General features: G+C 43.1%; 1 protein-coding gene across 1 annotated transcript in view; it reads right to left on the bottom strand.

Annotated features, from left to right (window-relative positions):
- Positions 1–21,507, bottom strand: part of LOC126456480 (frizzled-9-like) — a 239,945-nt gene extending 218,438 nt beyond the window's left edge. Inside the window, exon 1 of the mRNA XM_050092231.1 lies at positions 21,292–21,507. Within this exon, the coding sequence (XP_049948188.1) occupies positions 21,292–21,501 (210 nt within the window). The 5' untranslated portion in view covers positions 21,502–21,507. The remainder of the gene's footprint in view (positions 1–21,291) is intronic.
- Positions 21,508–24,930: the final 3,423 nt, after the last annotated feature.

Genomic DNA, 24,930 nt, shown 5'->3' with positions numbered 1-24,930 from the left:
GTGTCTTCACAAACAGATTTCAATGGCGTTCTGTATCACTTGAGCCGCCTCATATAACGACATTCTCGTTAGTAACGCATCCAAATACTTAATCTGTCCGGTATTTTAAATGTTTCAGATGGTTAATTGAAATGACAAGTGTCATTTAGTTCATACAGCACAGCTTGGCACGGAATGTTTAGTTGATATCTTCTTAACATACTTCCAGTTGGATGGTCATGACTGTCTTACTGAGGTGTGTCATTTATGTTGGCATCTGTTCAACTTTATTTTGTGTTTGGCATGCGTTTGCTTTGGAGTTGTTGTTCTATCCAAACATGAAATTTGTGCTAGGCATATATCAAGACCCTCATTCAGTGTTACCTGCAATGACACAGTTTTAATATGTGCTGGCATAAAAACACCCACAGTGAAATAGTATTCTGCAGCTGTTGATATCTCTTATACCATGACAATGAAGAAACTGTAAAGTCAAAATTATAAAATAATTGCTATGTTAACATGCAGAATCCAACAGACAACTGAAATTTGGTGCCACTTAATCCATAATAGGAACTTCACTCTTATAGTTCCATAAATATCACAGTACTGCTGTAACACAAGCAGTTCATAAGTATATTCATCATTTACTGATGCCTGTGAGGTATGCTCCTAGTGCTTATAGTACTATTTAATAAAAGAATATTAAAATGGAATATGCATGTTGTTGTAAAACATGGTACATTGCTGTTAGGCCTAAATAATTTGTGTACTTCCACTAAGGTGTGACCTGTCAAGCTTATATTGGTGGAAAATGAATGAGAATCCAGTGTTTTTTACTTTCACATACAGACACACATCTCTAGATCATGCTGTATATTGTACTTACTCACACTACTTTGTTTTAGGTTTGTGAACTTCACTTCACTGAATCTGACATCTGCCGGCATATGGAATGTTATGATGAAGTGAAAGGCACAAAGCTTACTGTCAAGCTTTCAAGACCAAGGCTTAGAGAGGGTGCTGTCCCATCAGTGTTACCAGGCTGCCCAAGCTATTTGTCTACTCCATCCACCAGCTCTCGAGAAAGTGCAGAGGAAAGAAGAGCTAGATTGGACAATGAACATCTTCTACAAGCAATTAAAGACAGTATAGTTACCAAAACAGAGTATGATTCGAGGAAGTTATTTTCTACTTTTGAAGCATTTCTGCAGTGCCTAGAAAGAGAAACCATTCCCAGTGAATGGACCATTGTTAGGAGAAGTGACTGTGTCCTATTTCTATTGCTTACTGTATTGCCTGCTCCATCTGTGTCTGTATCTGTTATAGTGACAAATGATTTGCAGTTGTCTGCCTATCGAAGTAACACTGAGATAAGAAAGATAGGCAGTAGAAAAATAGCACACAACCTTTCAAATATGAATGATTTGTTTACAGTATTAGACAAAGTGAAGGAATTAGTCAGTGCAAAAGAAAATTCATTGAAAATCCAGTGCCTTCTTATACAGGACATTTTAAATCAAATATGCAGTTCTGTAGATGAAGAAAAACAGAAACAAATTCAATTCTTAAGTGAGCAAGTTAAGTTGCTATGTAGCTGTGAGGAAAACTATAGGTTTAATCCCCACTTTTCTATATTTTGTTGTATTCTGCATTCTATCTCCCCTCATGCCTATAAATTTTTGAGGTCATCTGGCAATCTTATTCTTCCTCATCCAAGAACTTTACAGAAAATATGTTCCTCATTTCCTAATGGTCCTCATAATGAAAAAAATGAAGGTGCTATGCTCCTGTATATTAAGGAAAGATTTAAATCTTTGCAGGAAAGTGATTGTACCATTTCTTTAATGATGGATGAAATTCATATTAAACCTTATTTTGATTACAAGGGAGGAAACATTGTGGGGGCAGCATTTGATAGTGACAAGGCTGCTGCTACAGCATATGTCTTTATGATACAATCATTGCTGTCTTCTTTTAAAAAAGTAGTGCATGTCCTTCCAGTGAGAAAACTTATAGCTGAACAGTTATTTTTGTATGTGGCCTTTATGACATTGGTTTCAAAGTTATTTGTGTAGTTAGTGACAACAATGCTATAAATAGGAAGTCTATGGCACTTTTTAGCTCACCTCCAAAACTCAGTATAGTTTACCCACATCCAGCTAATCCAACTCAGCCACTATTTTTTATAATTGATTCTGTCCACATCCTTAAGTGTATACGTAATAATTGGGTTAATCAAAAGGACTCAAGTTTTGCTTAAATATCCCCCAATTTGATGGAAGCAGTGATGATTGTCAGGTGTTAATGGCATCTTTTGAAGCATTGAGGCAGCTTCATAAGATTGAATGTAATGGTCTACTTAAGCACTCTTATGGTCTTTCTTTGAAATCTCTTTATCCATCTTCACTTGAGAAACAGAATGTGAGCCTTGTTTTGCAGGTATTCAATGAACATACAGCTCAAGCCATTTCAACTGTAGGAGAACAGAAAAACTTGTTACATTACCAGACCACTGCAGAATTTATTAAAATTATACTTACATGGTGGAAAATTGTAAATGTTAAGACAGTTCACAAAGGTGTTCGACTAAATGATATCTTCCAGTGCCCTCTGTCTTTAAGTAATAATGATGAAAAATTAGTTTTTTGGAAAAGTTTCTTGTGTGGCTCGATAAGTGGAAGGACTTAGGCCTGAAAAATAATACCCTTTCAAAAGATACACATGTAGCTCTGACACACACAACCTATGATTTGATTGAGATGGCAAGGTACTGTACTAAAGAGCTCGGTTTCACTTATTTTTTTGCCTGGAAAAATTCAAACTGATTCTCTGGAAGCAAGGTTTAGCAGTTACCAATCAATGGCTGGCTCTCAGTATCTCATATCTGTGAGACAGATTTTTGAAGTGGAAGCGAAGACGAGGATGCTGAACATGTTACCACTCATGTTGAATTCAAGTACTTTTGGTAAACTGCCTGTTGCAGAAAGGTTGATCTGTAATTGTAATGATGACACAAAAGAGACTATACAAACAAACTCTGAGTTTCTGGTTGACATTATGTATTTGGAGGAAGATTTCAGGCAGGCAGAAACATACCTTCCAATATCAACATATTTAGCAGGGTATTGTGTTCGTAGTATACTGAAGAAACATCAGTGTGAGGTGTGCAGCAAACACCTGCTCTTAGACAAAAAAATGTGTCTGCATGGTGAACAACATCTTAGTTTAATCAAAAATTTGGACAGGGGTGGTCTGTTTTTCCCTCAGCCTGATGTTGTGAATGTTATTATTTACAATTACATTACTGTACAGAAATTAATATCTGCCCCTAATGAAAAAAAAAAATTTGTCATCCAACAGTCAAAGGGTGCTTGTTCAAAATGTAACCATAAATGCTGTTCAGAAGAAAAGTTTCTTCTTAACAGACTTTATTTGCAGTAATGGTCATTCGGCAGATAAAATACTGAAGTTGTTAGTCAAAGCATCCACCAACGCATTATTAAATAATTACATTAAGAAAAAGAATGACACCTTTACTGCTTCTTTTAAGAAATGGAAGCTTAGTACATTTTAATTTGCGTATAGTTTACATGTTATGACATTTATCAGGTGTCACAGGAAATTTCTATTATGTCTCACACATTCAGTTACACTGTATTTGGTCCACTGAAAGCAGAGGCAGGTTCCATAATCCATATTGGTGTAGTACCTTCAACTGAATGCACACTAATAGTCATTTGGTCCATATAGCCTGTAAGTTTTGGAAAATTTGCTTCCAGCAGTTTCAAATGTCAGAAGGTCACAACTGTTTTCATGCACACTATTTAGCTGAAGTAAATACTTTGTCCAGCACTAACGGCTAGTTTCAATCTCATCATTGTAAAATTTTATCAGTTTGTGTACACATCCATCTGTGCACCTGATACTGGCCTAAGGTTGAAACTGGGCCAGTTTTTCCTAGTAAAGTTTTTATGTCTTTCAGCTATTCTGTGCAGAAATATTTACATCTTCCTTTCAATTTGTTGAGCCTGTGCTGCCCAACAAGATGAAATCTGTTAAAGTAATTCTGTATTAAACCTCATGTAATTCATTATAACTATGTATGTAATTAGAGGCTATTATTTTGGCATGCAGACATATAAAACTTACAGTAGAATATTACAATACTACAAAAGGGAAAGCCAAAAATGGATTTCTCCCATTTCCCTGAATCAGAATGACACCAGGGTGTTTCCTAATGTAGTTACTTCTCATAACAGCTGTTCATCTAAATTTTGATACAAGCTGTCAGTATTGTTGCATATGGGTAACAGTTAGTTACTGCTTTGCATATATTGTTTTACTGAGACATAATTACATTTTAGTAGTTGCTTATTCCACTCACAGTTTGGAATAGTTTAATATCAGACACAGTAGTTGGTCTCCAATTCCAAATTTGCATCTCATCCAGACTGTGACCCTTAATTTGTTACTAATCTTATTGTTTTTTTTATTTTTTATTTTTATTAACTTATGAAACCCCTTGGTAGTGTGACGCTGTGTATCAGACTTGGACTGCACATGTGTTTAATATGCTAGAAAATTTCATAACAGCACACACATTGGTATTAAGTGAAAAGTGTGTTCTTGAACTGTTTCTGCCAGTAGCTGTAGAATCTTGTGTTACAGAAAATCACTCCACAGCATTAAAATACAGCTTCGGTGTTCCACACAGTCAGCTTAATTGAAACAGTTTATTCTAAAAGGAATAATGTGGAAGGTGGTGTTTATATAGTAATTAACGAAAAGTTCTTCCCACCTATATAGAGGGAGAGTATCCTTACAAACATTAAGGAGTGTCATGTTGCTGCATTTTATTTGAATGTGTAGGACATTATATCCTACACCATTCAGTTTAATTTGGAATCAGTGTAAAATTGTTACTGTTTTGATTTATGTTGTTCATCTTTAGATAATCCCAGAGTTAGTTCCTCTGATTTATTTTGTTTACACTTAAGTTCATTACAAGGAAATTGGCCTACTTCTAGCTTATGGCAGGGTTTTCAACGAATGTTGCATAGTTATGCAGTAACAATATAAAAGAGTTCTTTCAGTTGTGGATCAGGTATTCAACTGTAATGTGAGGTTGGTCTGATATGTTGTCATACTCAGTATTACCATTACTTATTAGTTTCCAACGACTAGCTACATTTTCACTTCGTTGAATGTCATTCAGTAGGGCCTCATCCCAGTACACCTTTATATCATGGTACATACATTCCAACAAATGTTTGTTGCTCTATTACTCTGTCTGAGTTAATACTTTTGCCAGCAACATAAGTCATTGTTAGTCACAATTATTAAATTTTATAGACAGTAAGACTGGTAATGTAACCTGTTATACGCATCTGACATGTTTTGCAACTGTCATTTTTCACAAAATACAATATATCAAATGTGTACAACTAATCAATCATTCTGAAAGTAGAAAAGGCTTGCTGCCATTTAAGATGGAAATCGTGATCTATTTCTGTAATGGAACCATGTTGTGCCCTGGATTTTGTAACAGCATTTTCAGGAAGTAGATGTACATATGACTGACTTAAATAAATTATAGTTCATTACTTCTAGTGTTTTATAATCCTACATTAACATAAACTATTAATAATTACATTATTTTAAGCATGCTGAGTACTACCGCTCTCATGTTACAGTAATCTGTCTACATATTACAAAGAATTTATCTTGCTGTAGTCACCAGCAGTGATTTCTGATCTATCCCTGGAGTTACTAAAGTGCAACTGTGAATAGTAGTGTCCCTTGTTCTGGAGTTTAATACAATTCTTAGTATTGTATACAGCATTCCCCCCCCCCCCCTTTTTTTTTTTTTACAGGATAGCTTGATTTCCTTAATGAGTCACTGTCTCCTGCAGTCACGTAGGTAGACACTTAATGAAATTCTATTACGAAATACAGCTTCAAACAATGGAACAAATTAATCTAGAAGTAGGTTAAATTTATTATTGACATTTTTAGTGTGACACATTGTCTCAGTCCAACTGCTGCAAATGTCTGCTGAAGGTTTGTAGATTTTCACTGTTGACTTATATAAAGGTCCTGTTGATAAAACTACTGTTGTTTGCAGGGCTTACAGCATACATTTTGAACAGCTGACCATTATGGTCAGGAATACATCTAAAATTTCACTTAAACATATGTTGCTAATTCTTTTATCTGCAGAGTATTGTCAATCAGGCTTGTAAAGTTCTTTGCAACTCTTGTGAGAAAGTCAACACCTGCACACAGCTCCTTACATGCTCAAAATTTGCCATATTTTTACAGGAAAGAACATTTACATTACAATAACAACGCATAATTGTTTTCCTTTCTGGGAAAAGGTGAGTTAAAAGTGATTGTTTGCTTGGGGAATGTACTCAGCTTTCCTGAGGGCAGTTGCAGAATATTTATTTAGGATACTGAAGGCAGAGGAATTTAATATTATACACTGTATTAGTGCAGAATTTTTCAAGTGAGTGTAAATAATAGTCGTCTGGTCCAGAAAATCACAGTGCATTTTTCACAAATGTACCTTATTTTATCATGTATATCGCAATATTACGTACATCCCGCACTCGTACGTTTTCACTGGCTATTTATAAGTCTTAAGCAATTACGTTACCGGTAAAAAAGAATTATAAACTATAGCTTCTGCTATATCGCGACTGATAAAGTTACGTATTTTAACCATACGGCAAAGTACTCTCCTCTTTGCGTGGTATCATTTGTCAAGATCTCGTTTCGTTATCTCCAGCGGTTTACGAGATATCAGAGGCGTTATGAATATTTCATTCCCGCGCGTTGCGATCGGAAGTGAAGTTGGTGCAGATGCTCAATTTTTTCGAGATTGGAAGCAGATATTGATACAAAGTTTTACGAAAATTTCCAAACCTCATCTGTATTTCACACTCAGCAATAGAATGTATAATATGGATCAAACACAAATTCATAGCCCCCCCTATTTTTGATGGCAACGTTCTCAAATTTGATACTCATCTGTGAAATACCACAATAGTTATGACCATTATCGAAATGATTGGCACTTCATCATGAAGCTGCCATATAAAGTTAGAAGTATTTCAGAAATTAATTATTTTTTACGGAACAGGTTCTGTAAAAACGTTTGACAAAGATCTGCAGGCCGTGCGTCTCGAATCCTTACGCGCAGCGCCAAGCCAACCCTGGCCCGCTTTGCGTGAAATCACAAGAGCGCGCCGCGGCCTTCTCTTTAGGTGGTGGTGCTCGAACCCTCCCCCCCCCTCCCCCCCCCCCCCCCCCCCCCCACCGGGAGCAGCCGCACAGTCCCTGACTGCAGCGCCTGAGACCGCTCGGCTAATCCCGCGCGGCTCCAAAGGGAAAAGAGGGGTGCTGCAACAGACAAATGTCTAACATTTTAAATCTAAAAGACGAAAAAATTAAATCCTCACATATAACTTTATATTCGATTTACGGCTTCTTAACCGTTATTCATCAAGCCTCTGCAGGCACATGAAATGTGTATGTGATCGTGGACGGGGACAAGAGTTACGGTTCACTTTGTCCCTAGCGACGCGCTTACGAGTGTTATTGCTGTGTGAAATTTAGGACGTGCTGTTAACACGGCACTGTAGCCTTGGAATAAACAAGTTGTGTTGACAGCCAAGAGACAATTAAAAACAACGTGGAGAGGGGACACCCGCTGAGCACGCGAGTTTCAAGTGCGTTGCTTTCTTTGCTGTTATGAAGACATTTGCATCCTTAATGGCGGAAGGTGAGCCCGGGCTGCCGCCAATCAGAGGCCAGCCGCATCACACGTGTCATTGCTGCCAGCTTCATTTGCACCTTTAGTTCCACTCTGCCCCCTTTCCTCTCTTTCCTTCTCTCTCTCTCTCTCTCTCTCTCTCTCTCTCTCTGCATGTGTGTGTGGAAGTGTACACGCTACGTTTTCACAGTGGCTGCTGAACTACCAACAAAGCTGACTGAAAGAAGACCTGAAGCGTGTGCATAGAGAGGGGCAGCTGTAGAAAAACGCTACATAAAGATATTTTCACGGTGTCGATGGTACCTTCAAATTTTCCCACAAAACAAACACGACGTATCGTCACATTCGGGAATGAACTACCACGCAGGGCTGTTGTCGTTTCCCCAACGTAATAGCGTTATTTTAATTTGCAGACGCTTCAGTTTATGAGGTCGTTGCACACGAAGTAATTTGGAATGACGTAAGGCAGACTTTTACTAAGCTGCCAAAAGAAATGGTCATACGGGAGGAAGAAATTTGTGTGCTGCGTGTTTCGATACTCACTTGCATATGCGTAGAATAGTTCGCTGTCCTTCAAATTTCTAGACAACGAAGCATTAGTTTCTAACACCGAAAATAAAACAACCACACACCGGGATATAAAGTAGTAGAATTTGGTACCCATAATGCTTTTGTAGTGTCTTTAAGCACAAACTTCTGCCTAATTCACAAAGCGATTGAAATTAAATGTTTATGTTCTGTATACATTCATATTAAAAAAGCTGAACACACCTCCGCAATTCTTGTATCATAACTGGACGTCACTGCTACATGCCATATTCGAAACACAATCTATTCTATATAAAACACGTTCCTCATCGTGTTACTTAAATTATTATTCTAATATTCCGTTGCTTCTCGGAATGCTTTTGTAAACCTCCCCACCACTTGTATTACAATTTTTGTATTCTTCTATTACAATTTTTAAAACATTGCGGTAAACTTGGCTAATGATCATCTCGACTGGCAAATTTTTATAAATATTGCAACTGGAGTATTTGCTTGTTTACACAATAACAGTCAGAATAGCCGCAGTCGGTAAGTTTTATGCGCTAAATGTATCTATTTATGTGAGTGATGTCCGCTTTATATTTTCATTTTATGTTTGAAAAATGACTGGGTGTTCTTGCTTTATTCATTATTTGGACTTTTAAACGTAGAACAATATATGTAGAACATACATTCAGAATATATTTATCTGGGAAAGCCTTACTAAACAACCGAACACGACAACTGGCATTGAAGTAGACACATATTGGGTGCGTGTACAATGTCGCAGAACTATTTCTAGCTCATTTCTGACAAATGTGTTTCTGGAATGCCATTTCATCATATGTGATTGAATTTGGCATTAACGATGCTATACGTCTTGCTATTAGTCAAATGTCTAAATGAATAACAAAATAGCACGGGGGGAGGGGATATTGAAAAAAATGGCTTTTTCACAAATCTACGTGTACCCTGTAACGTACATTAAAACCATAGAAGTTTTATTTGAAGTTTTTTTAAATCTATTACTCTTTCAAGGGTATTAACTCAAATATATTAATCTCAGTTTTTTCGAGTGGGTGTTTCACCCCCTTAACTGTCTTTTGGGCACGTATAAATGTGTATCTACTTGTGCTCTACACAACATACTCAAATTCGATCAACCTCGAAGTGTACCCCTCGGGTAGATTTACTTGTAATAGATCTTACGAATGACGTGTATGTGACCTTTGTATATGTGCTAGACTTCGCGCGAATTCTCACATCTAACAATAAGCCTCCCTATAGCCCACAGCTCTCCTTACATGTTCACTATTCACCTTTCTAATGCTACCCTTAATATTTAATCGACTTGACCAATTCCAAGTATGTGCTGCTAATTTTGTAATCGAATAACTACTCCAAGCTCCAACAATAAGAACACAGAAACTGCACGCTTTACCTTGGTGTTCACTGAAAATATCTAACCCATCATCTCCGTAAGCACGTGGCCATACACTGACAGGGAAAAGTTTCAACAATGAAGATAGCTACTAAAATGCGTGTTCAAGTGCTTAAAACTCTTACCCTCGTGTCTGTAAAGAAGAACGAAGTCCTTGTACTAAAGTAACTGAATAGCCACGGTAAACGCGACAGTTCCCAACGTGTTGCTACAGCTTTTTTGTCACAACACCTGCCGTGCAGATGTTCACGCATACGCAGAGACAGCTGGCGGCAAAGCATGGCGGCACAAGCCTCTAATAAGTAACGATTTCCGTCTGCGCCAATATCCAGCGCACCTCACTCACTATTTTCTACTTCTGTAGGCCGCTCATTGTGTCAGTACACATTATGGCTATTATTAACATACGAACAGTGGAGGAAAATGTGGGAAGACTGTATACAGTAATCATTTTCAAATAGATGCAGAGATGCATAAGATGTGGCTAGCTTGGATAGCTGCCTCTAACCAATCATCGGACTCAAGGCAACAACAACCTGAACAGTATACAAGCAATCATATTTCCTTCGCTCCATTTGAAATGGAAAGAGAATGACTAGGAATTGTATAAAATACCCTTCGCCCTTCAGCGTAGTGTGGCTTATGGAGTATATACGTTGATGAGTTCTGCTTCTTTGCTTACTCTTTTCTGCTCGAGGGGTCTGCTGTAAGTTACGACTGAGGCTGCAGGTAACTCAGTATGCAAATTTGGTACAGAGCTCGATAGAGCCTCCATCTGGTGTATCGGCCGGCCGCTATTTGTAGGCAGAGCTCGGCGTCGCGGCCTCGTTAGCTGCGCAGAAGCAGCCGTGCGGCAAGTCGGCGGCGAGATCACAGCCGGCCGGCGCCGGCCACTGCCCCGGCGGGGCTCGAACCGCCGACCTCTCTCTCCTAGACCTGACACGCGGCGGGACGTATTACCTCCCTCCTACCGGGAAAGGCGCAACTTCGCTTCCAAACAGGCTCGATTAGCAACGAGACGCACGTACGTGACACAGGCGTCTACGAGAGTTTTCCTTTAGTCCGTTGAAAAAAAAAGTCTGGAGAGGTTTACTTGAAAGACGGCCGAGTCCGCACTTTTCGAAAGGCGAACAATCTGTGTGTTTCATTTATCAACCCTAATGCTAGTTTGATGCAGTTCTCCAGTTGCGACATTTGGCAGCTATCCATAACTGCTGCGTCTCGCATCATTGACGAAGTGCCTTATATACTTGTTTCCAGGTCTGATCTGATTCTTTTCTTCGGTCACCCTTTCAATCGTAATTTTCAGCAACGGTTAATGACATAATGCGTGGCGCATCACTCCATCTGGATGATTCGTTGGTTCTTTATTAGGGATTTTTTTCCTCGTTTAGTCGTTGCGCGACATCCTGAGTCCTTACTCGGTTGATTCATTTCATCTTCAACAGCTTCCTGTAACGCCACACTTCAAAGCTTCTAATCTTATAATTTCTTTGTTTCTAATAGACCACACTGAACATTTCAACAGGGATGTAGATTTTAGTGACGTGCCCCTCCTAAGTAGCGTCGCATATTATAACGATCTATGCTTCCGATCACATTCTGATAAAGTAATAATAACCAGCAGTTGAAAAACACTTAAATTGGCAGCTGTCGTGGACGTATATGAGATTGTTTACATATTATCCAGCAGGCATGGAGCACGATATGCATGAAGTCCTCCCAGCGATGTATACCGTAAGGCGAGAAACAATGCGTCCAAACATCAGTCGCTGCTCCGTCATGATCTGTGGTGAACGCACTTTTTCTGACGGCGTTTACAGACATCACTGTAAAATATGACTTCATTGCCGTTACAGTTAACCTCCGGTATCTGTTGAATCTACGCGGCTTCTACTAAATAAAGAACGGGCGCCAGCACACCACACAGACTGCTACAGTAGGTTGAGTTAGTATACTCGTAGGTTTTATTTGATGACGCGCGGTTTGAGGCGCCATTTCACGGATTGCGAGGCCCCTCCCGCCGGAGGTTTGAGTCCTTCCTGGGGCATGGGTGTGTGTGTGTTGTTCTTAGCATAAGTTAGTTAAAGTAGTGTGTAAGTCTAGGGACCGATGACCTCAGCAGTTTGGTCCCTTAGGAATTCACACACATTTGAACATTTCATTTGATCGTGCAGCATGTAGATAATTTTACTGTTTGATTGAAGCACTGATGCTGGGTGAAAGTCCTAAACGTGTGGCGCCACGTTCATACAGGGAATAAAGCATACGAATTAAGCACATTCACTGCTTCCATCTCTAGCAGTCTTCTTTAACTCGAAAAATGACGAGTTGCACCCTGACTGGGATTCACGTTAAACTGTAGGCTCTCCCGATAACTGGCTGGATAAGTCAATTCGAAGGTCGAAGGAAGGCAACGTCATACCACTTCTCCCCACGTCGGACGTTCGAGTCCACCCTCGGGCATGGGTGTGTGTGTTGTCCTTAGCGTAAGTTAGTTTAGATTAGTTTAAGTAGTGTGTAAGCCTAGGAACCGATGACCTCAGCAGTTTGGTCCCATACGAACTTACAACAAATTTCCAATTTTAAAAAAATCCATACCACTTCCAATACGACAAAGTCTAGTAGAGCAGGCTGCTGCTCAAATCAACCTTCGGTTAACGACAGTTTTACCTTTTCAAGTAAGCTGCCAGACAAAAAAACGTGAAGCACCCAGAAGACATATTTGTATGTCAATGTAACTTCATACAAGCACACACCATCGGCGGGCACGTAAATGATTAGCGTAGCAATTCCCTGTGACAGGATGGGCACCAGAGTGCATTAGTTTTGTTCGGGTTTACTGTTGTTACCAGGCCTGATAGAGTATATAAGAGGTGTGACTAGCGTCAGACGTTGAATGACCACTGTGAAGGAGAGGGAGATGCTGCTTAATCGTTTGAGACATCGTTATCAGCACCCCACAGAGTTCGTAAGAGGATTCATTACGGGTCTCTATTTGGCCGGATAGTCGAATCGTACAATGTCTAGGGGCACCCGGATGTGGCAGTGACCTGATGTTGGACTATATGGCAAATGGTTCAAATGGCTCTGAGCACTATGGGACTTAACTTCTGAGGTCATCAGTCCCCTAGAACTTAGAGCTACTTAAACCTAACTAACCTAAGGCCATCACACACATCCATACCCGAGGCAGGATTCGAACCTGCGACCGTAGCGGTCGCGCGGTTCCAGACTGTAGCGCCTAGAACCGCTCGGCCACCTCGACCGGCAACTACACTCCTGGAAATTGAAATAAGAACACCGTGAATTCATTGTCCCAGGAAGGGGAAACTTTATTGACACATTCCTGGGGTCAGATACATCACATGATCACACTGACAGAACCACAGGCACATAGACACAGGCAACAGAGCATGCACAATGTCGGCACTAGTACAGTGTAATATCCACCTTTCGCAGCAATGCAGGCTGCTATTCTCCCATGGAGACGATCGTAGAGATGCTGGATGTAGTCCTGTGGAACGGCTTGCCATGCCATTTCCACCTGGCGCCTCAGTTGGACCAGCGTTCGTGCTGGACGTGCAGACCGCGTGAGACGACGCTTCATCCAGTCCCAAACATGCTCAATGGGGGACACATCCGGAGATCTTGCTGGCCAGGGTAGTTGACTTACACCTTCTAGAGCACGTTGGGTGGCACGGGATACATGCGGACGTGCATTGTCCTGTTGGAAAAAAAGTTCCCTTGCCGGTCTAGGAATGGTAGAACGATGGGTTCGATGACGGTTTGGATGTACCGTGCACTATTCAGTGTCCCCTCGACGATCACCAGTGGTGTACGGCCAGTGTAGGAGATCGCTCCCCACACCATGATGCCGGGTGTTGGCCCTGTGTGCCTCGGTCGTACGCAGTCCTGATTGTGGCGCTCACCTGCACGGCGCCAAACACGCATACCACCATCATTGGCACCAAGGCAGAAGCGACTCTCATCGCTGAAGACGACACGTCTCCATTCGTCCCTCCATTCACGCCTGTCGCGACACCACTGGAGGCGGGCTGCACGATGTTGGGGCGTGAGGGGAAGACGGCCTAACGGTGTGCGGGACCGTAGCCCAGCTTCATGGAGACGGTTGCGAATGGTCCTCGCCGATACCCCAGGAGCAACAGTGTCCCTAATTTGCTGGGAAGTGGCGGTGCGGTCCCCTACGGCACTGCGTAGGATCCTACGGTCTTGGCGTGCATCCGTGCGTCGCTGCGGTCCGGTCCCAGGTCGACGGGCACGTGCACCTTCCGCCGACCACTGGCGACAACATCGATAACATCGATGTACTGTGGAGACCTCACGCCCCACGTGTTGAGCAATTCGGCGGTACGTCCACCCGGCCTCCCGCATGCCCACTATACGCCCTCGCTCAAAGTCCGTCAACTGCACATACGGTTCACGTCCACGCTGTCGCGGCATGCTACCAGTGTTAAAGACTGCGATGGAGCTCCGTATGCCACGGCAAACTGGCTGACACTGACGGCGGCGGTGCACAAATGCTGCGCAGCTAGCGCCATTCGACGGCCAACACCGCGGTTCCTGGTGTGTCCGCTGTGCCGTGCGTGTGATCATTGCTTGTACAGCCCTCTCGCAGTGTCCGGAGCAAGTATGGTGGGTCTGACACACCGGTGTCAATGTGTTCTTTTTTCCAATTCCAGGAGTTTATATGGTAACGTTTGGACAGGCACACTCGTGAAGGTTCCGTTCGATCACGTCTGACCACCACGAGGGATGATCACCTTTTGGTGCACCAAGCACGTCGTAATCCTTTCACATCTGCGCCTGTCAGCCGTGGACTCTATACAACATTCTGTGTCATTCCGCAACATTGGTCAGAGTAGCAGCAAACGAACTTGGGAAAACAGTTCCATGCGTAGGCTGCTGTTAACACACTAATACAAGCGGCTGTGTTTGGAGTGGTGCCGTGGCTAGTGAGCATGAACTGCTGATGAACAGGGTCAATATTGTGTTCAATGATGAACTGAACATCGTCAGCGAGTATGGCTGCTGCCTGGGGAGATGTCCCAGTCTTCCAATGTTTTTGCGAGGCACAACGGTGTTACTCTAGGCTTCATGGTGTGGGGAGCCGTCAGGTATGACTTCAGGTCACGGCTGGTTGTGACTGACGGAAGTCTGTCGACACAACCGTAAGTCGCGGGCGTCGTGCGTACTTCATTTTTGGAGAGGACAATGTTCGTCCACCCGTGGCACGTGTTTCTATGAACTGCCTGCATGATGTTGAAATATTCCCGTTGTCAGCAAGATCCGCAGAGCTGTTCCCGTTGGAACACGTGTGGGACCAGCTCGGACGTCAACCCTGTCCCATGCCAGTATACAGCATATCGAGGACCGGTTACAACAGCTGCGGGCCAGATTGCCTCAGGGGAGGGTACAACGGCTGTGTGACGCCCTTCCCAATCGAATCTGCGCACGCGTCGGGGCCGGATGGGTGCAGTGGGCTCATATTGACAAGTTATTCGTAAATTCGCTCGATTTTGTAAGAATTGATATAACATCATACAAGATCTGTTCAAAAAATTCCGCAACATTCGTAATATCGCGCCAATGGTTTGTTGGAGTGGAATGCGGTTGGCATCCCTGCACATGCCTGAGTTCAATGTGTAACTGCCGGAAGTTTCACTGTTACGTGTTTATTAGTTATTGTTCAGTGCTGTATTGAGTAGAACGTTGTGCTGCACAGTTTGCGAGTTTTGAGATGGCAGAGTTAGAGGAGCAACGCGTCTGCGTTAAATTTTGCGTAAAACTCAAGGAAACCTTTGCAGAGACATACCAATTGAGGCAGGAAGCCCACGGTGATGAGTGCTACAAATGGTGTTACGAATGGTTCACATGGTTTTAAAATGGCCGGACGCGAGCTAAACATGACCCTCGTTCAGGACGCCCTTCGACATCTACTGACGACGCTGAAGTCAGACACGTCAACGACATTGTGAGTACCAATTGAAGACTGACTGTCCGAGAGTTTGCAGAAGAATGTAACATTTCAGTTGGATCATTCATGAAATCCTGACACAGCGTCTTCCAAGGCGTCGTGTTATCGCCAAGTTCGTCCCACGGCTGGTGAGTCGAGACAAGGAAGACCTTCGTCTTGCAATTTGTGAAAATCTTTTGGATCGCGCAAATGAGAACGAGATGTTCCTGAAGAGACTGGTGACCAGATGTGGGTCTACGGTTATGATGCTGAGATCAAAAGCCATGCTCATAGTTTTCTCTGACTTTGAAGGATTAGCTCACCATGAATTCGTTGCCACAGGGAGAAACTTTTTTAATCGACTGTACTACCGGGACTTGCTGCGACGCCTGCGAGAATGTGGGAGACGTAATGAGCCTGAAATGTGGCGAGACAATTCATGGCTGTTGCACTCCGCTGAAACGACTGCAACGTGGACGAGATAAAAGAAAATTCGCAGACGGTGGTGCGCGCGATCCAGCAAGAGGCGTGCGAAGATTGCTTCCGGAAGTGGCAAAGGCGTTGGGAGCAGTGTATCAATTGCGGAGGAGAGTATTTCGAAGAAGACCATGCACGATAAGTAAAAGGTAAGCGTAATATATATATATATATATATATATATATATATATATATATATATATATATTATGGACAAAGGTCCGAAAGTTTTTAAACTGACCTCGCATACTCGCTCAACTCGTGAAGTTCCATTTCGTTTCCTCTACCACTTCCGGGTGCTTCACTTTCTTTTTGTGAGTGGTTGCGGTCATAAACATATAGCTGCACTTCCGTCACAGTTGCGCACGAAGAGGCAGCGAGCATAGACACCAAATGCAGACTTCCAACAGAGACACCGGCTACGCAGCCTGAGTGAGGTTGTAGCTTGGGTGGCCGCAGGGCGGCGACAAGACAAGGCGCGGCAGGCGGTCGGTCGCTGACTACTGTCAGACCACCACTCAGCAGGTTGGGCGCTGCTCACGGTCGGACACCGCCTGCGGGGGGCATCGCCGTGACATCAGCCTCACATCTGGCGTCGCCTCCGGCCAAAGCGGATGTCGCGAGCCTGTATGTGTAGGTGGACGTGTAGCGCACTCGGGGCGCGGAGCTTCTGTTGGAGGCCGCGCTGTGTGTGTGTGTGTACGCCACCACACACTGCGTTCCTAGGGAGCTCTCTCGTGCGCTAACGTAGGCGAAAGCGCATGATTCATAAGCATACCAAACAGATTTTACGCAATAAACCCATTTTCGTTACCGCGTCCTCATTTTGACTCAGTCCGTTCCTATCAAATGTCGTTAGATGATTTTGAAATTCTGAGGCTTCTTGGTACAATGATTTTGATATTCTGAGGCTTCCTGGTACTTGAAAGCTGTGCTAGCCTGGGATTCGAACACTGAACGTATACCTTTCGCGTGCATTTCTCTTTGTCTGACATTCCGTTTGTCATCACAGTAAACAAATAATGGGTAACACAAGCTTTAGGAAATTGTGTTAATTTTAAACCAATTTGAAGAAGGTGAAATGAACCCTATAATTTGCTAAACGTAAGTATTTATTACTAACCAATCGAGGGATACGAAAAGCTTCGAAAACAATTTTTATGTATCTGTAGGCAGGATTTTGTCATGCTTAACGCGATTTCGGTACAGATTATTGTTGGCAAAGTTGCCGCAGCCGGCCGGAGAGGCCGAGTGGTTGTAGGCGCTACAGTCTGTAACCGCGCGACCGATACGGTCGCAGGTTCGAATCCTGCCTCGGGCATGGATGTGCGTGATGTCCTTAGGTTAGGAAGGTTTAAGTAGTCCTAAGTTCTTGGGGACTGATGACCTCAGAAGTTAAGTCCCATAGTATTCAGAGCCATTTGAACCAAAGTTGCCGCACCATCCGCAAGCCAATTATTCACATCCAAATTGGAACCCTCATTCCGTGACTGAAAACTTAACATTTCTGTGATTGTTACTGAAAGTGAAAAATACACGTGGGTGAATCTTAGTGACCACGATGTTTGATTGTATTTTATCAAAGTTGCCGTCCAATGAAATTGTTTCACGACGCACTTCTAGACGTATAAAAATTATAGAATAATCACCATTTTTTAATTTATGGGCCACTGGGATTTGTTCTGCAATTGCAATATTCGTTATTTTTGTAGGCATCTGGTTCCACGCAAACAAACAACGAAATTCATCGTCACTGCCACGCATTTCCACGTGACATAACTCATTAATTCTTTTGTGTTCATCAACTTAAATTTATATTTTGTAGCCTATTCGACCGATTGCTCTCACACTTAATAATTATGAGATCATCTTTTCGGTTTTCAGAATCATTTCCTTTCGCTGTCGCGGCAAAAGCACTTAACAAAACTCACAGAATACCCGCTCACATTGCGATCTCGCTACGCTGTTCGTTGTTGCAGTCAAATAGCGCGCAACATTCCTACGGACCAAGAAAGGAAAGTTATGCGCTTCGACGCACATACCCATTTTCCCTATTGCGCCTTTCAGTTTTCCTATTCAATGTGATATCTCCACCAAAATCAAAATAATCGTCGGAGATTTTTGTTTCGTAATACACCTTTTGTCATTTACCATGAAGCATAAGTTCTCAGTACGAAAAGTGCGTTACGCTATACTGCAATCTGTTCGTATTCACATTAACAGACTTCGGTAGCTCACAAGCAGATTGTCACGTTCCAAGCTAACCGAGACCTCTGACAACGCTAACAGATCAGTCTTGACACAACAACCAACATTTGGCGCGGGGGAGGGGCAAAACTATCGCCCTCGAACCAAGTTGGTGGATTAGTCGATGAGCTCACATTCGGAATCTTTGTCCAGCCTTCCAAATTATGATTTTCTGTAATTTCTCTAAATCATTTCACGTGAATACCTGGATGATTGCTTTATAAAGAATCTCCTTCATTCTTTCCCATTCCGTCCCTTATGAAATTCGTTCACAGGACGCCATACCACAATTTTCTTTCCATTTAACATACTAATATTTACCTAGCTGAAGAGTCCGGAGACAATGATCTAACTTGCAGATAAAAGTGATAATTTTTCTGTTATACGACGAGATTAGAAGCGAAGTATAAGGTAGGATATGACAAGGACGATGATGAAACCGGCTGTGTCGCCCTCGAGGAACCATCCCGTTAATGGGATTAATTGATTTAGGAAAGTGAAGCAAACTCTAGCTCCGAACTGCCGGGCGAGCGTTTGGATCCCGTTCTTCCCCAAAGCGAGTACAGTGCATTAACCTTCGCGTCACTTCGCTCGGTGTAGTCACTTCAGATGCGCAATTCGAACCCACAACCTCAGCTTTACGGAGGCAGTCGTGACACCTCGGGGAACACGGACGTCAGGACGGAATGAATTTGCTGCCGTGATCCTCTTTGGGAGACATATCGCCTGCGCTGAACACACGACATGGTTCTCACGCAACAGGTGTCCTGTCAATGGGAGTCGCCCAACACACTGCAGATCTCACGAGCTGCGACATAGTCGCGTATACGAACAGTGAAACAATGCTGTCAAATGCTTTTTATTCCTGTATTTTATCACAATATCAATTCTTTTGACAATGACGGGTTTCAGTCCGTGATGACCATCCTCAGATCTACAATACACAAATATATACACCTATCATAGTTATCAATATTTAAAAGTCTGCTACGTGTATTTTACCTAATGTGTTTTTATCAGATTATGTTTTTTGCGTAAATGATGACTACGTCTAAGCCCACAATAGCGACATCTAGGTAGGATGTAGGCAAAAAAATTTCTGGTAGCTACTATACTTCAGTTGCCAGTAGCAATAATGACTGTGTGGTCGATGTGGCCTATTCTACACCTTATGCTGTACTGACTATATTTATATCTTTGGACGATGCCATTATGGCCTTACCACTTTAGGACATGGTGTAGAAAAGGTACGTTTTACTGTATTTTATCTGTACATTTCCCTGGTTGTATGATAGTATATTGTGACACGTATTGCTGTATTATGTTGAAAGACACACTGCTCACTAGGTGTATTTATTTGTATATTATAGATCTGAGATGGTCATCACGGCCTGAAACCCGTCATCGTCAAAAGGATTGATATTGTGATCAAAGACTGGAATAAAAAACATTTGATACTGCAGATCGCTGTAGCGTTCGCCATTCTGGTTTCACACACTTGGCTACTGACCGCACTGCATACAAGCAGTCCTTTTTACAGGCGTTATAATGCCCCGTGAGCTGCTGCCTGTGTAACGGGAACGGTCCAGGACGTCCGGTACCATTGCAGTATTGGTCTCCTGTCATTCTGTTAACGGACAAGGCACAGGTGCAGAAGTGGTCTGCAGGTCTCCGCGCTCAACCAAGTTTCGGCTTCACAATCACAGAGCGGGAAGCGTTTAGTGAGCTCTTGTGAGACAGACGGGCTCCCGGAGTCAATCCCGACGAACGTCAGTCGCTCACCTTACACATTACTGTGTCTTACTACAGGAGCATGTTGTACCTTTTAATTTTATATTAAATGCTCTGATCATTGTGGTTCCCATACTGGTGGCAGAAACAAGACTGTTGTTCAACAGAAAATTATACGTGACAGATGTTATTGCCAACGCGCGGTATCTGCGAGTTACTAACTGAACTGCTCTATGGCAATAGGGCTGTATGCATTGCGATTGACCATCATCCATTGGCACTAAATAGTAAGGTCTCACAGTTGAGGTACGCCTTTTCTACGAATGAAATGGCTGACACGTTCGTAGCTGTTGCCATAGCCGGAGTAGTGTTTTTTCCTTGCCGAAATATCAGTAAAAAAACTACGCTTCATCTCTTCCTACTGTACTCACGTCGCTCGACAGACTCACTGTAGTCATCAGACCCCAGGCAGCTTTTCGATTGCGCCTGTTCCAACTAACTGGCAGTGCTAATGTACAATCAATAAAGACGCGAGGATCAAGGCTCTACCACTTCTCAACACAGGCCCTTGCGCCTGTAACATAGTCCACTAAGGGTGCGTAAGGACACTGAGGACTTTACATGTTTTTCAACACAGACGTGAACTATCTGCGGTTTTGAAATAAAACTATTATACAGCTACATATATTTCTGTATAAATTAGCATCAGACGTATGTGACGTGGATATGTTTCCGTTGATCCTTAAATTTACCAGCCGTCGTTTTTAATAGTAAATTAAGTCATTCAAGATCCTAAGCGGAATACTTCAGCCGTTACCTAGTCACCAGGCTGGAAGAGAATTAAGAGCACAGCCAGTAGTCTGCGCCATTTTTTTCATAACAAATATGTACGGAATGGAATTTGACAGAAGAAACGATGTACTTCTATCCGTGTCTCCACTCGGGGACGATAGTGACGGTACTTTTTTAGTTCTTGCGCGCATTAATGTTATAATCCGAATCGTGATGTTGACACTACACTTAGCACGTGATGAGCACAATCTTATTAGTCACTGAACTGCGCTGCCCGTGTGCTTGCCGCTCACGGGCGACACACGACGCTCCGCCGCCGCTGCCAGTGTTGGTACTCACCGCTCTCTCGGCCTGTATCTGGTCCTCGTGGCCCAGCACGTTGGGCATGGTGGTGAGGTTGTAGCCGAGCCCCTGGCACGCGGGGATGTTGATGCGCTCGCAGCGCAGCGCGCGCGCGCCGCCCGCCGTCAGCAGCAGCAGCGCCAGACACAAGCACCCTCCGCCGCGCGCTCCGCCGCCGCTCGGCGCCCGCACCACACCGTCTCGCATGACGGAATGCCCGGCCGGCTCTGGCTCCGGCCCCAGCGTCGAGTGCGCGCCGCCGACAGCGGCGGGGCAGCAGGAGAGGCTGGGGGGGGGGGGGGGGGGGGCTGTGGGGTGAGGAAGGGGGAGGACAAAGCGCGCCGCGGCTCCTCACAGGACGCCGCCGCTAGAGCCACCTGCGGGGCCAGCCGTTCAGCCCAGCCGTGCCGAGACTCCGTCGCCCACATCCCCACTAGACTCCTGCTCCTACAGGTTCCCAAACTTTCTTAGACCATTACACCTGAGTGGAATCAGGCGTTAGCTAGTATCCACCCACCCGCTCCCCCTCACCCCCTTGCCGCCTGTTGCTCTCCCCTCTCTCCCACATTATCATCAACTTTTGCACCTAACTAAACTGCAGAATGGACTTTCCTTGGAACACCTTTATTTCTAACATTATCAAAGATGAGTGAGATTTAGGGTGCGAGCACCAATCAGGAATAAGGCCGGTATTACACTATCAAATTTCTTTGTCAAAGGTATTTGATGGTGTAATAGGAACTTTGACAAATGTCGTCCAATATTTGATCAAATCTAGGGCCTCGCTATAGATTTGATCAAAGAAATCGCTTGTCTTCTATTCACTGCAATGTGACATGCTACCACATGGAGCGCTAGCATCGCTGCAGCGTTCTGTCGTCTGTAGTGTTTTTATAAACATTGCCGGTAAATACAATTGGTGTGTGCCGACAACTACAAAATTAATAGAGATGTATGAAGCTGATGAGGCGCTTTACAGAGTTAGGCACTCTGAATACAAAAATAGATTAAGAAGATTGGGGACCTGACCTGACCTGACCTGACATAACTTAACCTCTCTCCTGTAGCAAGGAATCGGAGTGTTACAGGGAGCCTGTCTTCTGAAGATGTAGTAGTTCTTAAGTGAATATTGTGCTTTGTGATATGAGGATACACTTCACTGAGCACATACAGAAATGTATGCTCATCCATTCTTAAGTAATTGACGTACGACTTGACGTCTTCCACTGTAAGCTCACGTAACAAGTTTTGTTGAATGCTTTTATCGTGTCGTCGTAAAACCCACGGCTTCCCCCCAGATTAGATTAGTTTTTCGTTCCATAGATCCGTCCTGAGGAGATCCTCCTGGATGTGGAACATGTCAATTTTTTTAAAGCTGAAACAACAATACTAATAGTATGAATAAATACAATACATCATTTGTTTCTATTAAAAATTTCGTCAATGGAGCAGGAGTTGGCCACTAGTAAGTCTTTCAGGCTCCTTTTAAACTGATCTTTATTTGTAACTAAATTTTTTATGTTTGCTGGCAAACTATTGAAGATGAGTGTTCCTGAGTAATGGATCCTTTTTTGAACTAAAGTAAGTGCTTTTAAGTCCTTGTGCAGATCATTTATGTTTCTGGTATTGTATGTATGAACTGAGTTGTTTGTTGGAAAAAGAGAATATTATTTAGGACAAATTTCATTAATGAGTAAATATACTGAGAGGCAGTAGTTAGTATACCCAGTTCTTTGAAAAGGTTTCTGCACGACGTCCGTGTATTTACTCCACAAATAATACGTATTACATGCTTTTGGACTCTGAAAACTTTTGTTTGACTTGAAGAATTACCCCTAAATACTATACCATATGACATTATGGAATGACAGTAGGCAAAGTATGCAAGCTTTTTCATTTTTATGTTGCCTATGTCAGCTAACACTCGAATTACAAATACAGATTTGTTAAGGCGTTTCTGCAGTTCTGTGGTGTGCTCCTCCCAACTGAATTTATTATCGAGTTGTAATCCCAGGAATTTAAGACTGTCAACCTCATATGTATGGTTCCTTTTTTTCCTCCACTTCTTTTCCGCATGTGCACACAATGCAATTGCGGTACATGCAACTGCTGCGGTTAATAACAAGTTGTTGCCAGCCATCTTGAAGTTTGACGAAAAATTTGATGACAGTGTAATACCCCTTCTAGCGCTACGTCAAAGATCTTTGTCAAATATATTTCACGGAATATTTGATCACATCTTTGATCAAATCTTTGACAAAGAAATTTGATAGTGTAGTGCCGGCCTAAGTGAAACTAAAGTAGTAAGTTACTAAGAGCGAAGGAAATCAAACTAAAGTAGTAAGTTACTAAGAGAGAAGGAATAAATTTTTCATATACTTCCCAAATAAATTTATTTACTCCATTACTGGTGGAGGGCAACATTGAAGAGTACACTACTACGTTACAAACTTCAGGACAAAATAAGGCCTAAATTTACTCCTAGGCAGTAGTAGGAGTAAAGTAAGAGAGTAAGGTGCGATCTTTTAGTTCTGTGTTTTAAGTGTGGGATTCTACGCATTACCTGGACTACGAAGAATACACTACTGGCCATTAAAATTGCTACACCACGAAGATGACGTGCTACAGACGCGAAATTTAAGAGACGCGAAATTTAAGCGCCAGGAAGAAGATGCTGTGATATGCAAATCATTAGCTTTTCAGAGCATTCACACAAGGTTGGCGACGGTGGCGACACCTACAACGCGCTGACATGAGGAAAGTTTCCAACCGATTTCTCATACACAAACAGCAGCTGACCGGCGTTGCCTGGTGAAACGTTGTTGCGATGCCTCGTGTAAGGAGGAGAAATGCGTACCATCACGTTTCCGACTTTGGTAAAAGTCGGATTGTAGCCTATCGCGATTGCGCTTTATCGTATCGCAACATTGCTGCTCGCGTTGGTCGAGATCCAATGACTGATAGCAGAATATGGAATCGGTGGGTTCAGGAGGGTAATACGGAGCGCCGTGCTGGATCCAAACGGCCTCGTATCACTAGCAGTCGAGATGACAGGCATCATATCCGCACGGCTGTAACGGATCGTGCAGACACGTCTCGATCCCTGAGTCAGCAGATGGGGACGTCTGCAAGACAACAACCATCTGCACGAATAGTTCGACGACGTCTGCACCATCATGGACTATCAGCTCGGACACCATGGCTAAGGTTACCCTCGACGCTGCATCACAGACAGGAGCGGTTGCGATGGTGTACTCAAAGACGAACCTGGGTGCACGAATGGCAAAACGTCATTTTTTCGGATGAATCCAGGTTCTGTTTACAACATCATGATGGTCGAATCAGTGTTTGGAGACATAGCGGTGAACGCACACTCGAAGCGTGTATTTGCCATCGCGATACTGGCGTATCACCTGGCGTGTCACCTGGCGTGATGTTATGGGGTGCCATTGGTTACACGTCTCGGTCACCTCTTGTTCGCATTGACGGCACTTTGAACAGTGGACGTTACATTTCAGATGTGTTACGAACCGTGGCTCTACCCTTCATTCAATCCCTGCGAAACCCTATATTTCAGCAGGATAATGCACGACCGCATGTTGCAGGTCCTGTACGGGTCTTTCTGGATACAGAAAA

The sequence above is a fragment of the Schistocerca serialis genome, chromosome 2, assembly GCF_023864345.2.
Source record: "Schistocerca serialis cubense isolate TAMUIC-IGC-003099 chromosome 2, iqSchSeri2.2, whole genome shotgun sequence".
In the NCBI taxonomy this organism is placed as follows: domain Eukaryota; kingdom Metazoa; phylum Arthropoda; class Insecta; order Orthoptera; family Acrididae; genus Schistocerca; species Schistocerca serialis.
Note: the sequence above shows the minus strand (reverse complement) of the source record. Positions and strands in the feature narration are given on the sequence as shown.